This window comes from Notothenia rossii (genome assembly GCF_949606895.1).
Source record: "Notothenia rossii genome assembly, chromosome: 3".
Classification (NCBI taxonomy): Eukaryota; Metazoa; Chordata; class Actinopteri; order Perciformes; family Nototheniidae; genus Notothenia; species Notothenia rossii.
The window spans coordinates 11,275,358-11,292,532 of record NC_136901.1 but is presented as its reverse complement, the minus strand read 5'-3'; the positions used below and the strand labels follow the sequence as shown (position 1 = coordinate 11,292,532).

The 17,175-nt window shown below is 43.3% G+C and overlaps 1 protein-coding gene across 9 annotated transcripts in view; it reads left to right on the top strand.

The window, feature by feature from the left end:
- tns1a (tensin 1a) overlaps window positions 1–16,606 on the top strand; it is a 77,248-nt gene extending 60,642 nt beyond the window's left edge. For 6 of the 9 annotated variants that reach the window (XM_079668392.1, XM_079668390.1, XM_079668391.1 and 3 more), the window contains 18 exons: window positions 1,444–3,129; window positions 3,918–3,998; window positions 4,293–4,462; window positions 4,924–5,068; window positions 8,379–8,453; window positions 9,246–9,272; window positions 9,455–9,530; window positions 9,904–10,466; window positions 10,546–10,632; window positions 10,758–10,886; window positions 11,375–11,470; window positions 11,550–11,627; window positions 11,717–11,788; window positions 12,482–12,508; window positions 12,736–12,904; window positions 13,347–13,415; window positions 13,546–13,575; window positions 13,686–16,606. In XM_079668392.1, coding sequence (XP_079524518.1) covers window positions 1,444–3,129; window positions 3,918–3,998; window positions 4,293–4,462; window positions 4,924–5,068; window positions 8,379–8,453; window positions 9,246–9,272; window positions 9,455–9,530; window positions 9,904–10,466; window positions 10,546–10,632; window positions 10,758–10,886; window positions 11,375–11,470; window positions 11,550–11,627; window positions 11,717–11,788; window positions 12,482–12,508; window positions 12,736–12,904; window positions 13,347–13,415; window positions 13,546–13,575; window positions 13,686–13,815 — 3,710 coding nt within the window. In that variant the 3' untranslated portion in view covers window positions 13,816–16,606. The remainder of the gene's footprint in view (window positions 1–1,443; window positions 3,130–3,917; window positions 3,999–4,292; window positions 4,463–4,923; window positions 5,069–8,378; window positions 8,454–9,245; window positions 9,273–9,454; window positions 9,531–9,903; window positions 10,467–10,545; window positions 10,633–10,757; window positions 10,887–11,374; window positions 11,471–11,549; window positions 11,628–11,716; window positions 11,789–12,481; window positions 12,509–12,735; window positions 12,905–13,346; window positions 13,416–13,545; window positions 13,576–13,685) is intronic. The other 3 variants (XM_079668393.1, XM_079668397.1, XM_079668396.1) reach the window with 3 other exon arrangements.
- Window positions 16,607–17,175: the final 569 nt, after the last annotated feature.

The window sequence follows — 17,175 nt, the reverse complement described above, 5'->3', positions numbered from 1 at the left end:
TCATCTCAAAATGTTGTCCATAAGACTTTGTAATACATTCTGGTTACACTAGATTAAACACGGCTCCAAATAAAATGTACATCCTGCCATTTCCTCTCATAATGTTAATTATTATGTCATCATTAAAAACAACCACAGGAACAAACTGTGTTTACAACTTCCCTACCTGCGCTTTGGTTCTTGTTGCTACTCTGCCTATAAGTTGTTGTTGACATGGGTTTTGAAATAGCTGCGTCCCGAGCGATTAACCATCTGCTTGCGGGGGTCGCTGAAATTGGAATACCCCACATATGAGCCATCTGCGGTCATGTATATGTCTTGTTTCACTTTGCTAATGTAAACTAGATTTGGGAAGCGAGGATTGGTGTATTACTTTCCTTTGTAAGCATACGTTTTACCACAGAATGAGCTGTTGCATGTATGATTGTTGGGTTTTATTGGAGCAAGTATAGTGTTGAATATTTTCTAAAAGTTCCCTGGCCTATAATTAAAGTACAAATTGTGTGTGAATTACAGTATTGGACCTTACCTCTATTTGTGTGTCACAAATGAGGCTTATATTTAAACTTTTTTTCAAAGCTTTTCCTACCTAACTTTTCAACACAGACCTTTATGTGTGAGAAGAAATTACAAATTAGTTTCTATACATGTCAGATACTTTAAAAAGATGGTGATTTTCCTCAATATATTTTTTTTTACTGTTGCCAGGAAGGAGCGATAACTTTCCAAAAGTATTTAACTTTTCTTTCAGACTAAGAATGTGACTTTTGAGAGATCACATGGCACACAGTGTTACTGTTGAAGCTTAAAAACGGTCTAAAAGTATGCCAATGTCTTTAGACCAATTTTAGTTGTTACTTTGATCGTGCAACTTGTAAGCAATAAGCATGAAATTGCCAACATGATTCAGCAGCCAGAAATCAACTTGAAGACAGCTCATCCTCCTTCAGTACAGCCCTGGGCTTTCAAACTGGCATTGCTGATCTTCTGTTTGGCTCGCAAAGACCAGCTGTTTGAGTGTGTTGGACAGGAGTCGCCCCGGTTCACGTCAGACCATGCAGGCCTGCACTGACGCAACGTGACAGTCGCTTGGGCCCTGCAAATGTGCTATTAATAGAGCCGGAGGGGCTGTGTTGCTGGTGGCCGGGCTACATGCTGAACCTGAGAGCCAAAAAAGATGGGTGCAGAGGGGGGTCACTGTGCTTCTGGTGTGAGTTATACAGGTCCATACTAATGTGATAGGTCGGAGCCAATGAAACCTATTTGTGTGGGAAGACAAGATGATTGAAATCACCTCAAGCAGGTTTTGTTTTCATCAGAATCATCTTGCAGTTCAAAAAAGACAAACGGTATCCCTTTTTTCTACTTTTCAATTATGTGTATGGTTGGACCTGCATAAAAACATGGAACTTCTTTAATGACTTTAGTATACGTCTTTTTCAGATGTTGTTCACACCCAAGGTCCACTTGATGGAAGTCTATATGCCCGGGTCCGCAAGAAAGACTCCCTGGAGGGAGTTGTCACCATCAATGGCCTCCCAGTCCATGAAAACCCCTTGACCAATGTTGAGAACCCATTACAAAACCCCAGCCATCCTCTCCAAACCACTGACCAAACCATACCTGTGACAGGCCACGCCTCCCTTCCCGCTGTTGACCACACCCTTTCTGTGAGCAGCGACTCAGGCAACTCTACCGCCTCCGTCAAGACTGATCGTACTGATGAGCACAGCCAGTCCTTACAGGGCGCCGTAAACCCCACCAACCCAACAGCGACCCAGCCGCCGCTCAGTCCGCAGGAAAAAAGAGAGCTCGACCAGCTTCTGAGCGGTCTCGAAGCAACAACTCAGCAGAGACAAGCCTACCTGTCCACATCCAACAGTCCAGGAGGTGGTGTCCGACACTTGGTCCCAGCGCAGGTGCATGTGAACGGGGGCCACACCAGGCTAATTGGCGCCGCTTCAACAGAGGAGCGTGAGACGGATATTCTAGACGACGAGCCGCCCAATAGTCAAGAGGGAAACAGCGTGGACAGCTTGGGCACGCTCTCGTCTTTAGAGGGCCACGCCACACCGGCTGACCTCTACTACCAATCACAGACACCCAGCAGTAGGCCAAACGACGGACCCTACCTTGAGAGAGTTGTTATTGGGGAAAAGTTAAGCGAAATGCCCGTGCATGGAGTACGAACGCCCACGGCGTTGCAAGAGATGTCTGTGGACTCTGCATCGCCACAGGGGGGATACAACAACTACCAGAATGGAGAAGGGATGTACCGATCACAGTCATTTGGGAATCAGCCAGCCAGTAGCCCTGAGACCAACCCCAAACTGATGCCCAGGGCCCCGGAGAGGAGCACCAGCAGCCGTGAGGCTGTTCAAAGAGGTCTCAACACCTGGCACCAGTATAGCCTCCCAGATGACCCGTTTGGCCCCCCTCTTCAGTCAACCCACAGCCTGCCCCACTTCCCCACCTCCGCCTCGCAGCGGGACATCGAGCAGTCCATCGAGGCGCTCAACATGCTCATGCTCGACCTGGACCCAATCAACTCCCTCATGTCCAAGTCCCATAGTGCTCCTCCTGGGGAGAACAGCCTCAATTCATCCCAGGCGCCATTTTCACAGACCCTCGCAAGACCCTCATACCAGGCAGACTCTGCTATCCATGGTTACAACAACTCAGGGTCTGTCAACAGCAACTTCCATCAGCCCCAGCGGTCACCTGGGAGAGTCTCAGCGTTGCCCAACCAGAGCCCAGTGACGGAATCGCCAGTCTACTCTCCCCAGAGGTCCAACACTGGCTACCAACACCAAAACATCACCCCAACACACACCCCAGAGCCCTACCTCCAAACACGCCAAGCAGCCCACCAATACCCTTCAGATCCATCCCCTAATTTCAAACAGCAGGTTCCAGTTAAGCCTGTGAACTCCCACCCAGGAGGCGGGGTTTCCCACTCCCCAGACCTGCAGGGCTCGTCTCCTTACCCAGGCTACAGTGCCTCTTCCTCTCCTCTCCCAACAATCACCCCCCAGCCCAAGGAAACATCTTCTTCATCCTTGCCCAGAGAACAAGAGGCCGAGGAGGAGACGCTCAACCTGGGGGGCCTGGTGGCTCAACGCATCGCCGGTAAGGCTTAGAGCTATTGAGGAGGATGAACTAATGAGGTTTGCAATGCAACAATAATGATAGTTTTACAATAACAAAAGCAGAAATGAAAATCATTTTGGTGAGTTACGCTGCATATCTTAGCTGGGTTTAGGTCAGGGAGATCTTTCTGCCAATATGATTGCAAAATGATGGAGAGTAGTTAAAAACAAAGGCCTTTATCAAGCTGTAGTCTGCTGCCGGCAACTTGTTTCATCTTCAACTAGAGGCATCTTTTGTGTCCAGCACCATGCAGTGCATTAGCAATGCAGCTTTAAGCAGCAGAGCTGGGAAGAGTGGAGATGGGATGAGAGTAAGAATAGCTAGGAGTTCAGAGAGGATCCAGCTTCCATGCATTGTCTACGTCCATATTTACATTTATTTGAAACCATGTGGATGCTCTCAAGCGCCTCCCAGTGGAAGAAAGTTGTAAATTCATCCTATTTCTAACCATTTCTAAACATAATCATCAACCATATAGATATATAATAATATAAACCATTTTATAGCAGCAATAAAGCTTCATTGGATTATAAACAGGTTGTCATCTCATTTGACATATCGTTTGATTTTCTTCTCACTTTCATTAGATCCATTTCTGTTCTGATGTTTTTCCCCCTTTTCTGTTTAATCCATCTCTCTGCTGTATGGACAACCCTTCCCACCATTTGCTTCCACCTCTGCACCTCTCTCACCTTCCTCCTCCGCCTTTTCCCTCCACCTCCTGCCCTCCATCCACGACCCTGACCTCCCTCCCTCTCTGGGAACAGAGTACAACGCTCGTATTCGGGGCATCAGTGCTAGCATGACACCGCAAGAATCTGACCGCCATCGCTCCTTTTCCTTCTCTGGTTTGTCCACTTTCCGTCGCCTTCTCTTTGCATTTGTGGAATCTTACATGACTTTTCATTTATTATTATTTCTGCTCTTTTTCTACTTATCCTCTGCTTTTTGTATTCCCTTCACTTCTCGACTTCCCATATTACTTTTCTCTGTCTGGCTCTCAAGATAAAAGCAGGTTACTTAATGTTACTTAATGTTCCCGAAAACAACCCCAGGGTGGGGCACAAGCAACATAAAAAAAAAGCTGTTTTTCAAATGTACCTAGGAAAGTTCCACATGGTGAATATGTTGTGGTGTTTTAGGGGTACGCTCCAGAGGAATGACCCCAGAAGTGACTCAGGAGAAGGGTCGGGGTCGGCGTCGGACCACCAGTGAGGGACAGTACCAGAGCAGCCATGACAACACGTCGGTGGTGGATTCATCGGACTTCACCCACAATCTGGCCCTGAACCCGGGAGGAAGACCCAGAGAGGTCAGCATTTAATAGTGATGATGAGAAAGGACATTAGACAAAGTGCCATTTCCGTATCGTAACAAAGAATAAAAGGCTCTCACTGCTTTTCAAAACACACATCAAGTTTAAGGTTAAGCATTTTTTTTCTTTTAATAGTTGTAAATCACTTCGGTTTTGTTCACTAAGCATAACAGGATTTTCTTTATTTACAGCCTATGTTATGGTTTGGACAGAGGTGGAAAAAGTACTCAGATCCTGTACACATGCTCTGTTACAAGTCCTGCAGTCAAGTGGTTACTTAAGTAAAAGCACAGAAGTATTAGGATCAAAAATATACAAAAAGTAAAAGTAGTCATTATGCAGAATGATTTATTTTAGGATAATTTATATTATACATTTTAATATTTTTGCATACACATTTTGCTTGTCAAATCACTTTTCTGATATCTGTGTGTCCGTCCCCTCTGGATCTCTTCCAGGGTCAGATGCACAGCTACCGGGAGGCGTTTGGAGAGGACGATGCGGAAGGGTTTCCCAACAGTCCCACCTTCAGAGGCGGTGGTGAGAATTCCCCCCAGACCCCGAGCTTCCCCGTGTCGCCACAGACTCCTTACTTCAACTTGTGTAGGTTCACCCTGCCTGCAGACTGAGGGCTCTCTCTAATCCTCTAAACAATTACCTTTGCCTTGTTCCTTTAAGTTGAAATGGTGAGAAAATGTTTGAAAAAAACAGGAAAGGACACGGTTTTTTAATTTTTAATCGAACTGACTACTTAAAGATGTTTTGTTTAATTTTAGTAGAGTTGCACAATTCAAAATGAAACACAGAAAAGGCACTAAAACACACACACAAAATGGACACCTTGTAAACTTCCTAACATAAACAGACACAAAAATGAAGTTTAGGCAAAGAAAATCAACTAATAAACCAATAAATATGACTAACATATATACATTTCCCAACCTAAACGCTCAGTAGCAAAGGAAATGAAGTCTCTCTTCACAGTCATGAGCCTCCCACACCCCTTCTTTCACATCTGCAGCCTCGTCAACTTCTGGAATAAAACTATTCCCTTGTTCTCGTGCATTATTTACCCCATAACTCCTTGTATTGTTAGTGTGCACTGTCCCAGCCGAGGCATTGAGGTGAAGTATTGAGGTGAAGTTCAAAGGGACCTGTAGAGCCGCACAGTGCCGCTTCACTTCAGGACACTCTGGTTTGCCCTCTTGACCCCAGGCCTCGTAACTTAACCCCCTACCTTCGACCCACAGCCAACCTCCGGGGAAGAAACGCAATCCGGTCCACACTCGTTCCGTCGTCTCCCTCTCCTGTAGCTCCCTCTGGATCAGCAACATCTCTGTGTCCGAAGTAACGCTGGCCAGGTCTCTGTGATGCTCCCTGCAGTATTCCAAAGCCTCCTGCCAAGTCTTTGTCTCCCGCACCACCACCACTGTGTAGCAGAAGAAGTTCAATCTAAGCAATGGCGGTGCATCGTGCCAAGAGTAGTTCTTAACGAAGCCGTGGTCTTCATTTGAACGTTTATTTGGTTGACCGTTTTCCCAGAAAAACGTTGACACCTCTGCGCCTCCGGACCACGTCCATTTGTCAGCGTCTGTGAGATTCCTTATCAGTCCAATCCACTTGTATTCAGTGGAGTAATTCGCGAGCTCCATAAGTCGATTGATCTCAGATTTGTATCTGACAGGAGCCAGGTCTGTGTGATACTGCTGGCAATAGGCAAGAGCTTCAAACCACGACTTTCTCTGTTCGATGTAGACGTACTTGCCGAGAGTTGCATACAAGCTCAGAAGGAGCAAAACCAAGGTGGAGATTTGATCCATCACTGTCTCGTGTTAGAGAAGGAGAGACAGTCCTGCAGCACACTGAGGGGCAGAGAGCTTTAAAAAATGTATATGCTGAAGATGTGACACTTTTTGTTTTGCATAAGACGGGCCCCCTCCTTCTGTCTTCACATGTTTTAATGAGAACACACAGCTGCTTACTTCTAGTTATGAGGCATCATGCAGGAAGCAATATACCATCAAACCATCTCTTATTTATATATAAGAATACAACAAAAACAATTTTCACAATCCACAAGTATTTTTCCCACACAAGGAAAGATTAGTTTCAAATTTGAGGAGCATAGAGAAACGTAATGAAATTCCGATTATTGTATATTTTAAAGTATTTATATTGACTTGAATGTGTGAGCTAAAGAAAGGCTCTTGATCCATTGACATGACAATACCTCACGATTATAGTCCAAATAATCCACAATGACCATATAAATGCTGATTGACATGGAAATAATAATAATAACAACAACAGTCGAATCTAACTTTGTTTTTGTGCATTTTGTACACAACATTAGGTGTATTATTAGGAACATGATATTAGTCTTTTTTATATTCTGTATTCACCCCTTGTCCTAAACATACAGAGATCGAGCCCACCTTTACATTACATCGCACCTTTCGCAACGCTGTAAAACAAATGTTGAATTTGCTTCAGCAAACATGAAGCCCTGCATGACTTGACAGAGAACAACAGCACATAGCAGGTGTGTGCAAATCATGTTTATGGAGGACACAGTATGTCGTTTGTCTTTCTGCTTTTCCTCAGGAAGCAAATTTAGAGTACATATGTAAAGAGAACTGGATCTGTTGTTCTTTTAGTTCTCCTTTGCGTCTTCTTCTGCACATTTCAAATGTTTACACTTCAGATATCTAGAAATATTGACGATGCACTGATGTCATTTCTCATGGTTTCACATTTACATGTCCTTTTTTTGAAGTTAAAAGAGCCATACACACTGAAACAAACGTTGACTTATGTACAAACCATTAGACACCGACCCCCCTGTTCAGCATGTTTCTGTGACAGATTGTCAGGATACTCTTGTTAACCAGCCCTGCCCCCCCCCCCCCCTCCCCCCTCCCCCCTACTGCAGTCAGTCCTGAACACACACAGCTGCTGCAGTAAGAATCTGCTCTGTGGTTCATATCTAACGCTCTCCATGCCACCTTAAAGGGATAGTACGGCTGTTTAAGTGGGTCAGTATGAGGTACTCTAGCAAAATAAAGATTGACTATAGATAGTACCTCGTACATCCCCACTAAATAACATCTATCCCTTTAAGTGAGCAAATATACAGAATCCATGTCATGCTTAATGAAAAAAGTTAAATTCCCGAACGATTGATGTCTATTCGCTGGAATACAAAGGATCAGTTTACCTTGTTACGTTGGTAGCAGTGACAGAGGAAAGTGACTGTTCAGATTGCTCTCTGGCTCCCGAGACAGACATTCTCTGACATCTTGTTTTGGAAGTAACTCTTCAGTTTTCTTTATGGCAACATTAATCCAGAGTTGTTGACTTTTAGTAGCAGCATGCTTTTAAACTTCCAACCTTTTCATGACTACATACCTGTGTTGTGGATGGCTGATTATTTTCAGCTACAGCGCCATTATTTGTTTGGGGGACAAATTGCCAATTCATTTATCTAGTTTCACACATTTTCGGAAAAAGACCACTGGAAAAGATTTCGGATTTATCGGTGACGCTGATATCTGACATTTTTCATGTCAAATAATTATGATATTTAAGAGAGTACGAAATAGTAAATACTTTTACTTTGACAATTTTCTCCTTTGTAAAGCACCGACAGTATTTTACATTACTATAACATATTTTGTTTGAATTTGTACATGATCTGGCATTTGAAAACATGCACAATTTCAGCTTAATATCTTGTTTTTTTTTAAATATATATGTATGATTGTTTTGATGCTAAAGTGAAGAAATGTTTTTTCATTCCTCAAAGTGGTTGTGTTTCATCCTTGCATGGCTTCAGTGTACATTTCTCATCCCACTGCCCTCCTAAGTGTTTATGCTTTGTTGTAATGTTTCGTTTTCCTCTCGTTGCCTGCAGCTCGCTCTCCTCCAGGTCTGATGAAGACTCCTCTGTCAGCGCTGGGCCTGAAGCCTCATCACCACGCTGGATCAGGTCAGTTATCAAATATTATCCATTCATGTTCTGTCTCTCATCTTGCAAATATATTTCCACTTGTTCACAGTGTTAGCTCTTTGTTTGAACTCCTTATTAATCACTTGTGGAAAATCCAAAGATAAAAAAAAAAAATGTGGGAAACTAATATGTTGTCCTAAACCGAAATTAAATTAAAAAAAGACATCCTTCAGGAAAAAATTTAACAATATTACCTTTCGACATTTCACAATAAATCACGGTTTTGGATTTACGTAACGATCTAAAATCGTTTGTAGATCGAATGCAAACAAACTGTGGTCTCGATGGAAATTGCAGGTGACACCTTTTTTTCAGTAGTTTGGAAGTGAAAGAGAACACAACTTCCCAAATCTACATTTTTAAATCAAACCAAACTAGATATTTACAATCTAAGCCTTAACCTTCAAATAAAAACCTGAAAACGAACCAAAACACACTCTCAAAAGAACAAAGAAAATCAAACTTAAAATAATGTAGCAGACTTAAAAATCGAATAAAAAGACACATTCCTGAAATATTATACAGTGTGATGGTGTGCTCAGTGCAGCAGGGTCTCTGCATTATGTCATCCTGTAGCTCTGCAGTGATTAGCTGCAGTGGTTTTTAGCTTCTGCTGCTTTCTGCTGCTTTAAACTGGTACTACACCTGGAGCTGGTTCCACTAAATGCTAACAGCTAACTCTCTACAGTTCTGGCTTTGCGCTCACATGTGTCCTCCTTGTCTCCTCCTCTCCCACACATCTCTTCCTCTCTTACCTTTTCTCGCTGTCAGACTCTGATTCTAATGATGGAGATCAAGGTAAGGCCACTGCTGCACAGCTCCTGACCCCCACACATTTCCTTTGTTTTTTCACTTTTACACTGCGAGCTAAATATTTGCTGCACCCCAGGTCTTCCTCAGATTCTCTTTTCAGGACAACGTGCTGAGTGACACACTAAGTTGAGACTAACTGTGTGTTTTGGATTCTCTGTATTCTTCAGATAATCGCTATTTTGGGGAGTCCAGAGGGTTCAACTTTCCTCTCTCCTCCAGCAGTCCCATCCACAGCGCTGATGGGTGAGTGCAGTTCCTCTGTGTATCAATATATCATGTATGCAAGTTTCATTGTGTAACTGAACACCACCTTTTTGTCATTTTTGATGTGGAATGTGAAACCACCTGGGATCTCGTTGAACTGACATTTGGCACACATTTCTAGTTATTCTAGGAAATGATCAAGATATGTATTAATAATGCAGATACTTGCGCAGCCCTTATACTTTGTTCCACCTCTTTATGAAGCTACTTGCAGGACTCTTGCAGCTTGAATTTGTATCCTCTTGATTCTACCTCTTGTAGGTCACTTTGGACAAGAGTATCAGCTAATCAAATGTAACGTAATATAAAATGCTGTCTCAAAAATAATAACTATGTCTTTTTTTGTCTGTAGAAGGAGGGTTGGTTCTTCCGATGGCGCCCCTCATCCCTCTCCCTCCTACTCCAACAGACCCGGGTCCCCTGAGGGGTCCCAGGTCAGCGTCATGGGGGTCCACACGGTCCCCGGGAGCCCCAACACGCTGCACCGCACCGTGGCCACCAACACGCCGACCAGCCCCGCCCTGCAGAGACGCCTGGGCCAGGGCAGCCCCTCGCTGGGCCGACAACCAGCAGCCGTCCCCTCCAGCCCTCTGATTGGCCGGAGCCCTAAAACAGTAGGCGGTGGCGGGGTGCCCCCCAGCCCCCTGATGGGGCGGCGCATGGCGGGGAGCGGGCACAGCACGCCCGACGAGTTGGGTGCTGCCTCCCGCCAGGGGAGCGCCCAGCCCCCCTCCACCCCCGCCTTCCCCGTCTCCCCCCAGCTGCCGGAGAAGAGGCACATGTCCAGCGGGGATGCGGAGAGGACGGACAACAAGAACCTGACCCCAGCCAGCGGGGGCAGCACGCCAAACCTGACCGGCACACACACTCTGACCGGCACACACACTCTGCCCGACGGCCCCAAGTCCATATACGGTGAGACATGAGCGAGACGTTTACTGCCTCTCAGGATGTTTGTGTCCTCTCCACTTATCATTCCCCTGTCTCCAAACAGATGGCTATCCGGACATTAAGATGAACGTCAAGTTTGTTCAGGATACGTCCAAGTACTGGTACAAGCCGGACATCACCAGAGAGCAAGGTGAGGGCTCCAGAGTACAGACTGTACTCACTATCATTCATCAGTTTCCAAGTGAAAGAGGAAATAACAATGGTCACCATGTCCTTGTTTTGCCTCCTTGTTCGTCTCCTCTCTCCTCCTTCCAGCCATCAATGTGTTGAAGGACAGGGAGCCGGGGGCCTTCGTCATCAGGGACAGCCATTCCTTCAGAGGAGCCTACGGCCTGGCCATGAAGGTGGCCTGCCCCCCACCCACCATCCAGCAGAACAAGAAAGGTAGAGATCAGCGTGGAAGTTTCATTTTGAATCAGAATATCTGACCGTTTAAAAATGCTTTATTCAAAGGTTTTTAATCCCGCTTCCAGATACATTTTTACTTTAAGTCCAAGGCACATATTTCTATTTTCATATAAGTTAAATATGAATAATCTAAAAGGTATGGGTGAGTATAGCAGAGATTGGGATGGGCGAGGAATACCTGTTTATGTGTTAAGGGGAATGTGTTCATGTCCAAATGTTTTACTGATACTGTTTCCATGTCCTTGCTTCAGGACATTAAAAAGGGTAATAATATTTGTACATTTAAGGGATGTGTGTGTCCATGATAAGGGGCAACGTTTTTTTACTTACAAGGCAAAATAAAATATCTAGTGCTCACAAGATACTGATATGTTTGTCCATTTTTTAAAGAAAGAAAGAATATCTGTCTTTTTGAACAAGTATTCGTCTTAATTTCATTGTTGCTGTCTTAATTTGTGTTCCAGTTGGTGACTTGACCAATGAGCTGGTGAGGCACTTCCTGATCGAGACAAGCCCTAAAGGAGTGCGTCTGAAGGGCTGTCCCAACGAGCCCTACTTTGGTGAGCTCACCATCCAGTCCTGTTTGTTATCATCTCAAATCAGAGTGACTCAGCTCATCAGAGACCCTCTGTGTTTCAGGCTGTCTCTCTGCTCTGGTGTACCAACACTCCATGACTCCGCTGGCTCTGCCCTGTAAGCTCATGATCCCCGCCAAAGGTCAGCATCCCCCTTTTATTTTCAGATTGTATTTATGAATATTTTCTGACAGCATTGATCCAAGTTGTTCTCTATCTTGGCATTCACAGACCCAAATGAAGAGGCGCTGGAACTCGCCACCCCCACTGATCCATCGGTTGAACTCCTGAAGCAGGGAGCAGGTAAGCTGTGGACAGATGTTCTTATAAAAGGTTCTACCACTGCACCTCTGCTTCCATCATCATGGCAGAAAGCAACATGAATATGTTTTGGAATGGAAGCATGGAGGCACTTTATGAAGGAAGTCATAAGCAGAAGAACATAGTAGTTAATGGGACACTTTTCAGATATTGTTCCATCTAACTTAAAAAAGCTTTGGCTAGTAAGGTGGCTTAAACAATACCACATTGTACTGGATTTTCACACAAATGTCTAGATAGTTCCTCTTGAAGTATACATTTAGAGTCAAGTATAACATACGTTGAGAGAAACTGAACTTCTGCATACAGTTCAGAAGAAAAAAATACACATATGATTCACAGAATTAACAAAAACAAGCACAAAAAGACAAAATATGTTATTGGTTAGCCAATAATTATCAAAGACAAAAAATCTAATGACATAGAAAAAATTTTTTAACTTAACACACACACTTACTGTACATAAAGCAGTAAAACTAAAGAACCCCAATATTTTTGTTAAATTTGACAACTGAGCCATATACTGTATAGTATATCACATTTTAAACTTCAAATATTTGATGAATATATCGTCCCACCTTGGTAAAATCCTACTTCGGCATGGGGCATGGCCTGTTTGCACTATTTCCATGGTTTTTACATTTATCCTTAATTTGCTCACTTCTTGCCTTACAGTTCAGAAGGTTCCTGAGGAGGCTCATGGTAAATAAAGACTGCTTTGCTCTGCTCCATCGCGCACTCTGTGAGGATGCCTGCTCTCACAGAAACATTATTATGTGCTAGCCAAAACAACCTTTAGTGAAATGCATGTATTGAAGATAATCTAGTCACTGTGCTGTGTATGATACAACCCCTCCCCTTACATTTACCTGCATGCACTTCCTGTTTCTTTATTTATCTAACAATGCATCGGTGTTGTTTATTTCTAGCGTGCAACGTTCTCTACATCAACTCTGTGGACATGGAGTCCCTGACGGGGCCTCAGGCCATCGCCAAGGCTATCAGTCAGACGCTGGAGAGCAACCCTCTGCCCGCAGCCACCAGCGTGCACTTCAAAGTGTCCACGCAGGGCATCACGCTCACCGACAGTCAGAGGAAGTGAGTCAACGCGCAAAAACTTTCAAACAAGATGGCACATTGGGTTCAATTCATTTTATTCGCACACACCCACACGACCAGTGAATACAATTTGAAATGTGAAAGGAGAGGTCAAGAAGCCTCATACATATCTTAAAAACAATAGCTAAAAATAAATAAGAACAAATAAAATAATTTAGTAAAATATAACAATAAAACATGTGTGTTTAATTTTCTTAACAATGTCTTGTAATAATAAAAAAAAAATGGATAAACAAGAGGCAATAATTAAGCAGAGAAACAGTGGTGCTTTTGGCGCCCTCGTGTGTTGATTCTGAAGACTACACTATTTATTATTAAATATGCTTCTATCACATGGGAACTTTACAAATATAGAAATGTATGCTTTGTAGAAGGCATGTGTGTTTACTGCTGTGATTAATCTTCCTCTCTCGTGCTGCAGGCTTTTCTTCAGGCGACACTATCCCATTAACACGGTGACCTTCTGTGACATTGATCCCCAGGACAGAAAGTAAGCTAACTTGTTCCGTACAAATATCATAGACAAAAAAAAAAATACTACGTCGCACATTATGGCTGTTGAAAAAAATCATTATGGAACGTTGGAGGGGGCCATTTAAAAACCTGCTTTCTTCTAATAGGTGGGGCAAAGAAGGAGGTGGCTCAGTGAAGTAAGTTGAAATGCTTTAGGATAAATTAGTATTTGTGCATTTTAGAAATAATTGTTTCGGCTATATTGTTGCTCGAGTATCAAAAATGCTCTTCTCTTCATTGCCAACAGGCTTTTTGGATTTGTGGCGAGGAAACAAGGAAGCACAACAGACAATGTGAGCCACCTGTTCGCGGAGCTGGACCCAGATCAGCCCGCCTCCGCCATCGTCAGCTTCGCCTCCAAGATGATGAAGCGGTGAAACCTTTGGTGTCTGAATGGCAGCGGCCATTTTGAAATCTTCCTCCGTCATTGGAGTCGCCGGGTATCGATGGTGTCCTTTTTCTTTTCTGTTTCCTGTCGGTTTGTTTCTGTTTCCCTTCTCTCTCTTTTTCTCTCTGCCTTGCTGGTTTGTCTTGACTTTTTTGGAAGAGGTGAAGGATTTTGGCGTGGATCCAGAGCGGGTTGTAGAGGAAGTGCGGTGTGGAGCTGAGAACGTGACAAACACGAAGGCCATTGAAGGGAGAAAATCTACTAACGGGGGGAAAACCTGTACTAGAAGAAAAATGCTGGCTAAAGACTAAAGGAACAATGCTAAGTTCAGTCGAGGAACGCGTGAAGACTCGTATGTTTCAGGGGTTTTCTGTTGTCGTTTTTTGTTGATTGATTTACCAAAGGTAGTTGCAATACAAGTGCAAGAATGATGTAGCTATTAAGCCATTATTATTTCCTCTTTTCAAAAGATGAAGAAAAAAAAAAAAAAAGAGATTTCTTCTTGAACTCGTCTTCAGGAAAAAAAATGTTGGCCTTGATGGCTTTTAGCAAAACAGAGTCTGAAGACCTTATGCATGTTAGCTTGATCTTTAAGCTTGGTTCTTCTACCTTCCACCAAACTCATCTTGAAATCCTTTAGAGTGGTCGCTTCCAGGTCTGATGTGCGTCAGAAAGGGCTCTGCAGTGACCAATGGGAACTGCAAACCAGACTTTGAAAAAAAAAAAGAAGGAAAAAAAAGTGCACAGATGCATCACCTCGGCCTCCGGTCCAAGCCTGACCACCCCTCCTCTCGCTTTTATGGGATTACTGTCCTGGAAATCAGCAACTCCTGATCGCATGGCAGACGGAGAGAGACCACAAGATGGCGCCATTCATCCAGGCTTGGACCCCCTTCCCCCTCCCTTCCCCCTTCACCAACTGCTTGCAGTAGTGGATCTGTTGATAGACACTGAAACACACTGGAGATCACCAGGGACTGGCCCCAATGACCTGGACCTATGCACTGTTCTTTATGCATGTTGTTGTCCCAAATTGCACCCCCCCCCCCCCCTCCCCCCTCCCCCTCCCCCTCCCCTTCCCTCTCCCTCATAGCTACATTCAACATCACTGAAAACATTCTATGCTGTGTGCTAAAAATGACTTTAAAACCTCCGGACACTGAGGTTGTATGACTTGTCAAAGACTGCATGAAAACTTTTTGTACTCTGAAAAAAAAAATAAGAGTCCTGAAAAAGAAGTAGAACAACCCATTGTTGAAGTAGTCACATGATGGTGAGATGCTTTATTTTTCCTTCATTTTTCTTTAGTTTTTGGTCCATTTGAGCCAGGGTTACCTTTCACTGTATCGAGGACAGTCCCGTCTTTGTTTTTTCCTTCCACAGTGTCGTCAAAATTTACATTTAGATACCTTTTAGGGCAAAAAGATAAAAAAACTTAAGGAGTTTCCACACTGTGCGCCAATGCCTGCTTGTTGAACACACGCTCAACCACTCACAATAAGCTAAGGAAAATTGATATTGATATAAATGTACATAGATATACTACTTTGAAAGGTGACATAGCGAAAAAGTATTTATTTTTGTTGCTTTGGTCCCTCATGATTACTCATATATACATATATTGTACAGTCTAGATAAATAAGATTACCTAACGGGGTTGAGAAAAAAAGATATACTTATTTTGGCTAATGATTTCAAAGTCTGACGATTTTGAAATGTGTTTGAATATATGGTGTACATTACTTTGTACATGTATATGTTTTATTTTATTTTTTTCGGCTTGTCATGTTTTTCATTTTACGTTATTGCGTTCTCTCAGAACGAGGTAGGGCATGAGTGAGATAGAAGCGTCTGAATTGCATGGACAGAAGCATTTGAGCGCTTTTTCGACAGCTCACAGAAGCTAACGCGTCGTAGATGGTAGATGATTTTTTGAAAAAGGGAAGCACGCTAAAAATTTCAGGAGCAAACCCTCTAATGCAATATGAAAACAGCACCCATCACAGTTACAATTATGATTTTGCCAAAGATTCAAAACACTATGGTGCATGTCGCTTTTACTCAATTTTTCTGTTCCGCACACGTTTCGCTCAGCTCAGTACGTGCAGAAATGTGTGTTTTTGGTCATTTCATTTACACAGGGGGGCCTGGGGTTTACACATCCACCATGAAGACCTTTTTTTTGTGCAGACCTCCATCGCCCGGTCCGCTGTGTCCCGGTTAGAAGTGTGTAAACGAAGCACTTACATTCACAATGCCAAAAGAAGAATCCAAATTGGAGGTAAATTAAGTCGGACGTGTTTCTGTCAGACTGCCAAAAGGTGTCTGCTCCGGCCCTCTCAAAAAGTCACTGATTTATTTATTCTTATTTATTCTTTGTTTTCAAAAAAAATATCGGTTTCATTGTCATCATCGCAGTTCAGTGTTAAAGAATGGAGGAATGTGTGGCGGCGCTTTGTTTAAAGCAAAGAGGTTCAGTGCAAATGATTGACTACTAACAAAGCAATTTTTTGGGATAAATAAAAAAAGAATAATCTCCTAATTGAAAAAAGCATTTTGACCTGTTGGCTTTGAGTCGAGCGTTGCCATGTTTCAGTGAAAAAGAAGTGATTTCAGTGACCCGGTGTACAGATAGGACTTGTTGAATGAATGTGCTACAATGAATGTACAAAAGGGTCTCAGATTTTGTTTGCGCTTATCATTTACATTATATTGTCATGGCTTACCTGTTCCTAAGGAGAAAAAAAAACATTAAAGCAATACAAATCAGTTACATTCAAGACATTTGGGTGTTCTTTTAGATTTGAGTGTGTTTGTAGACGGTATGGTCCTTCCTCAACATTAATCACTAGCAGCACTGTCAGCTGAATTCACCACTTTCAGGGTTCATCTGGAACACATGCTGCGTGTTCCTCATGTTCCGAGATTCACGAAACCAATCCCAATCTCCTTCCCACGTGCTGCTCTCCTCCCATTTTTACTTTTTTGTTCATTTTAAACTGAACGGCAAATGTTTCTCGCCTTAGATTCAACCTCTGCTCTTCCTGCATGTTTGTATGAAGCTATGGAAACAAATGATGACATTATTGACTACAGCCACAAAATGATCCGTTTTTGGCCCTTATTCCAAGAACAAATATTCCTGGAAAAGCTGTTTACATGGCTAATGAAAGTCGATAGTCGATAGTTTGCGTGCAGCTGTCCAAATGGGATCATTCTTAAAGTATTCCATCAGTGGTGGACAAATGACACCATGTAACCACGGCATTCCCTTTTCATTCCTTCAACCAGATTCTTGAAAAGTTTGGCGTTGCGATGTTTGTGCACATCCAGAAGCTTGTTGATATCC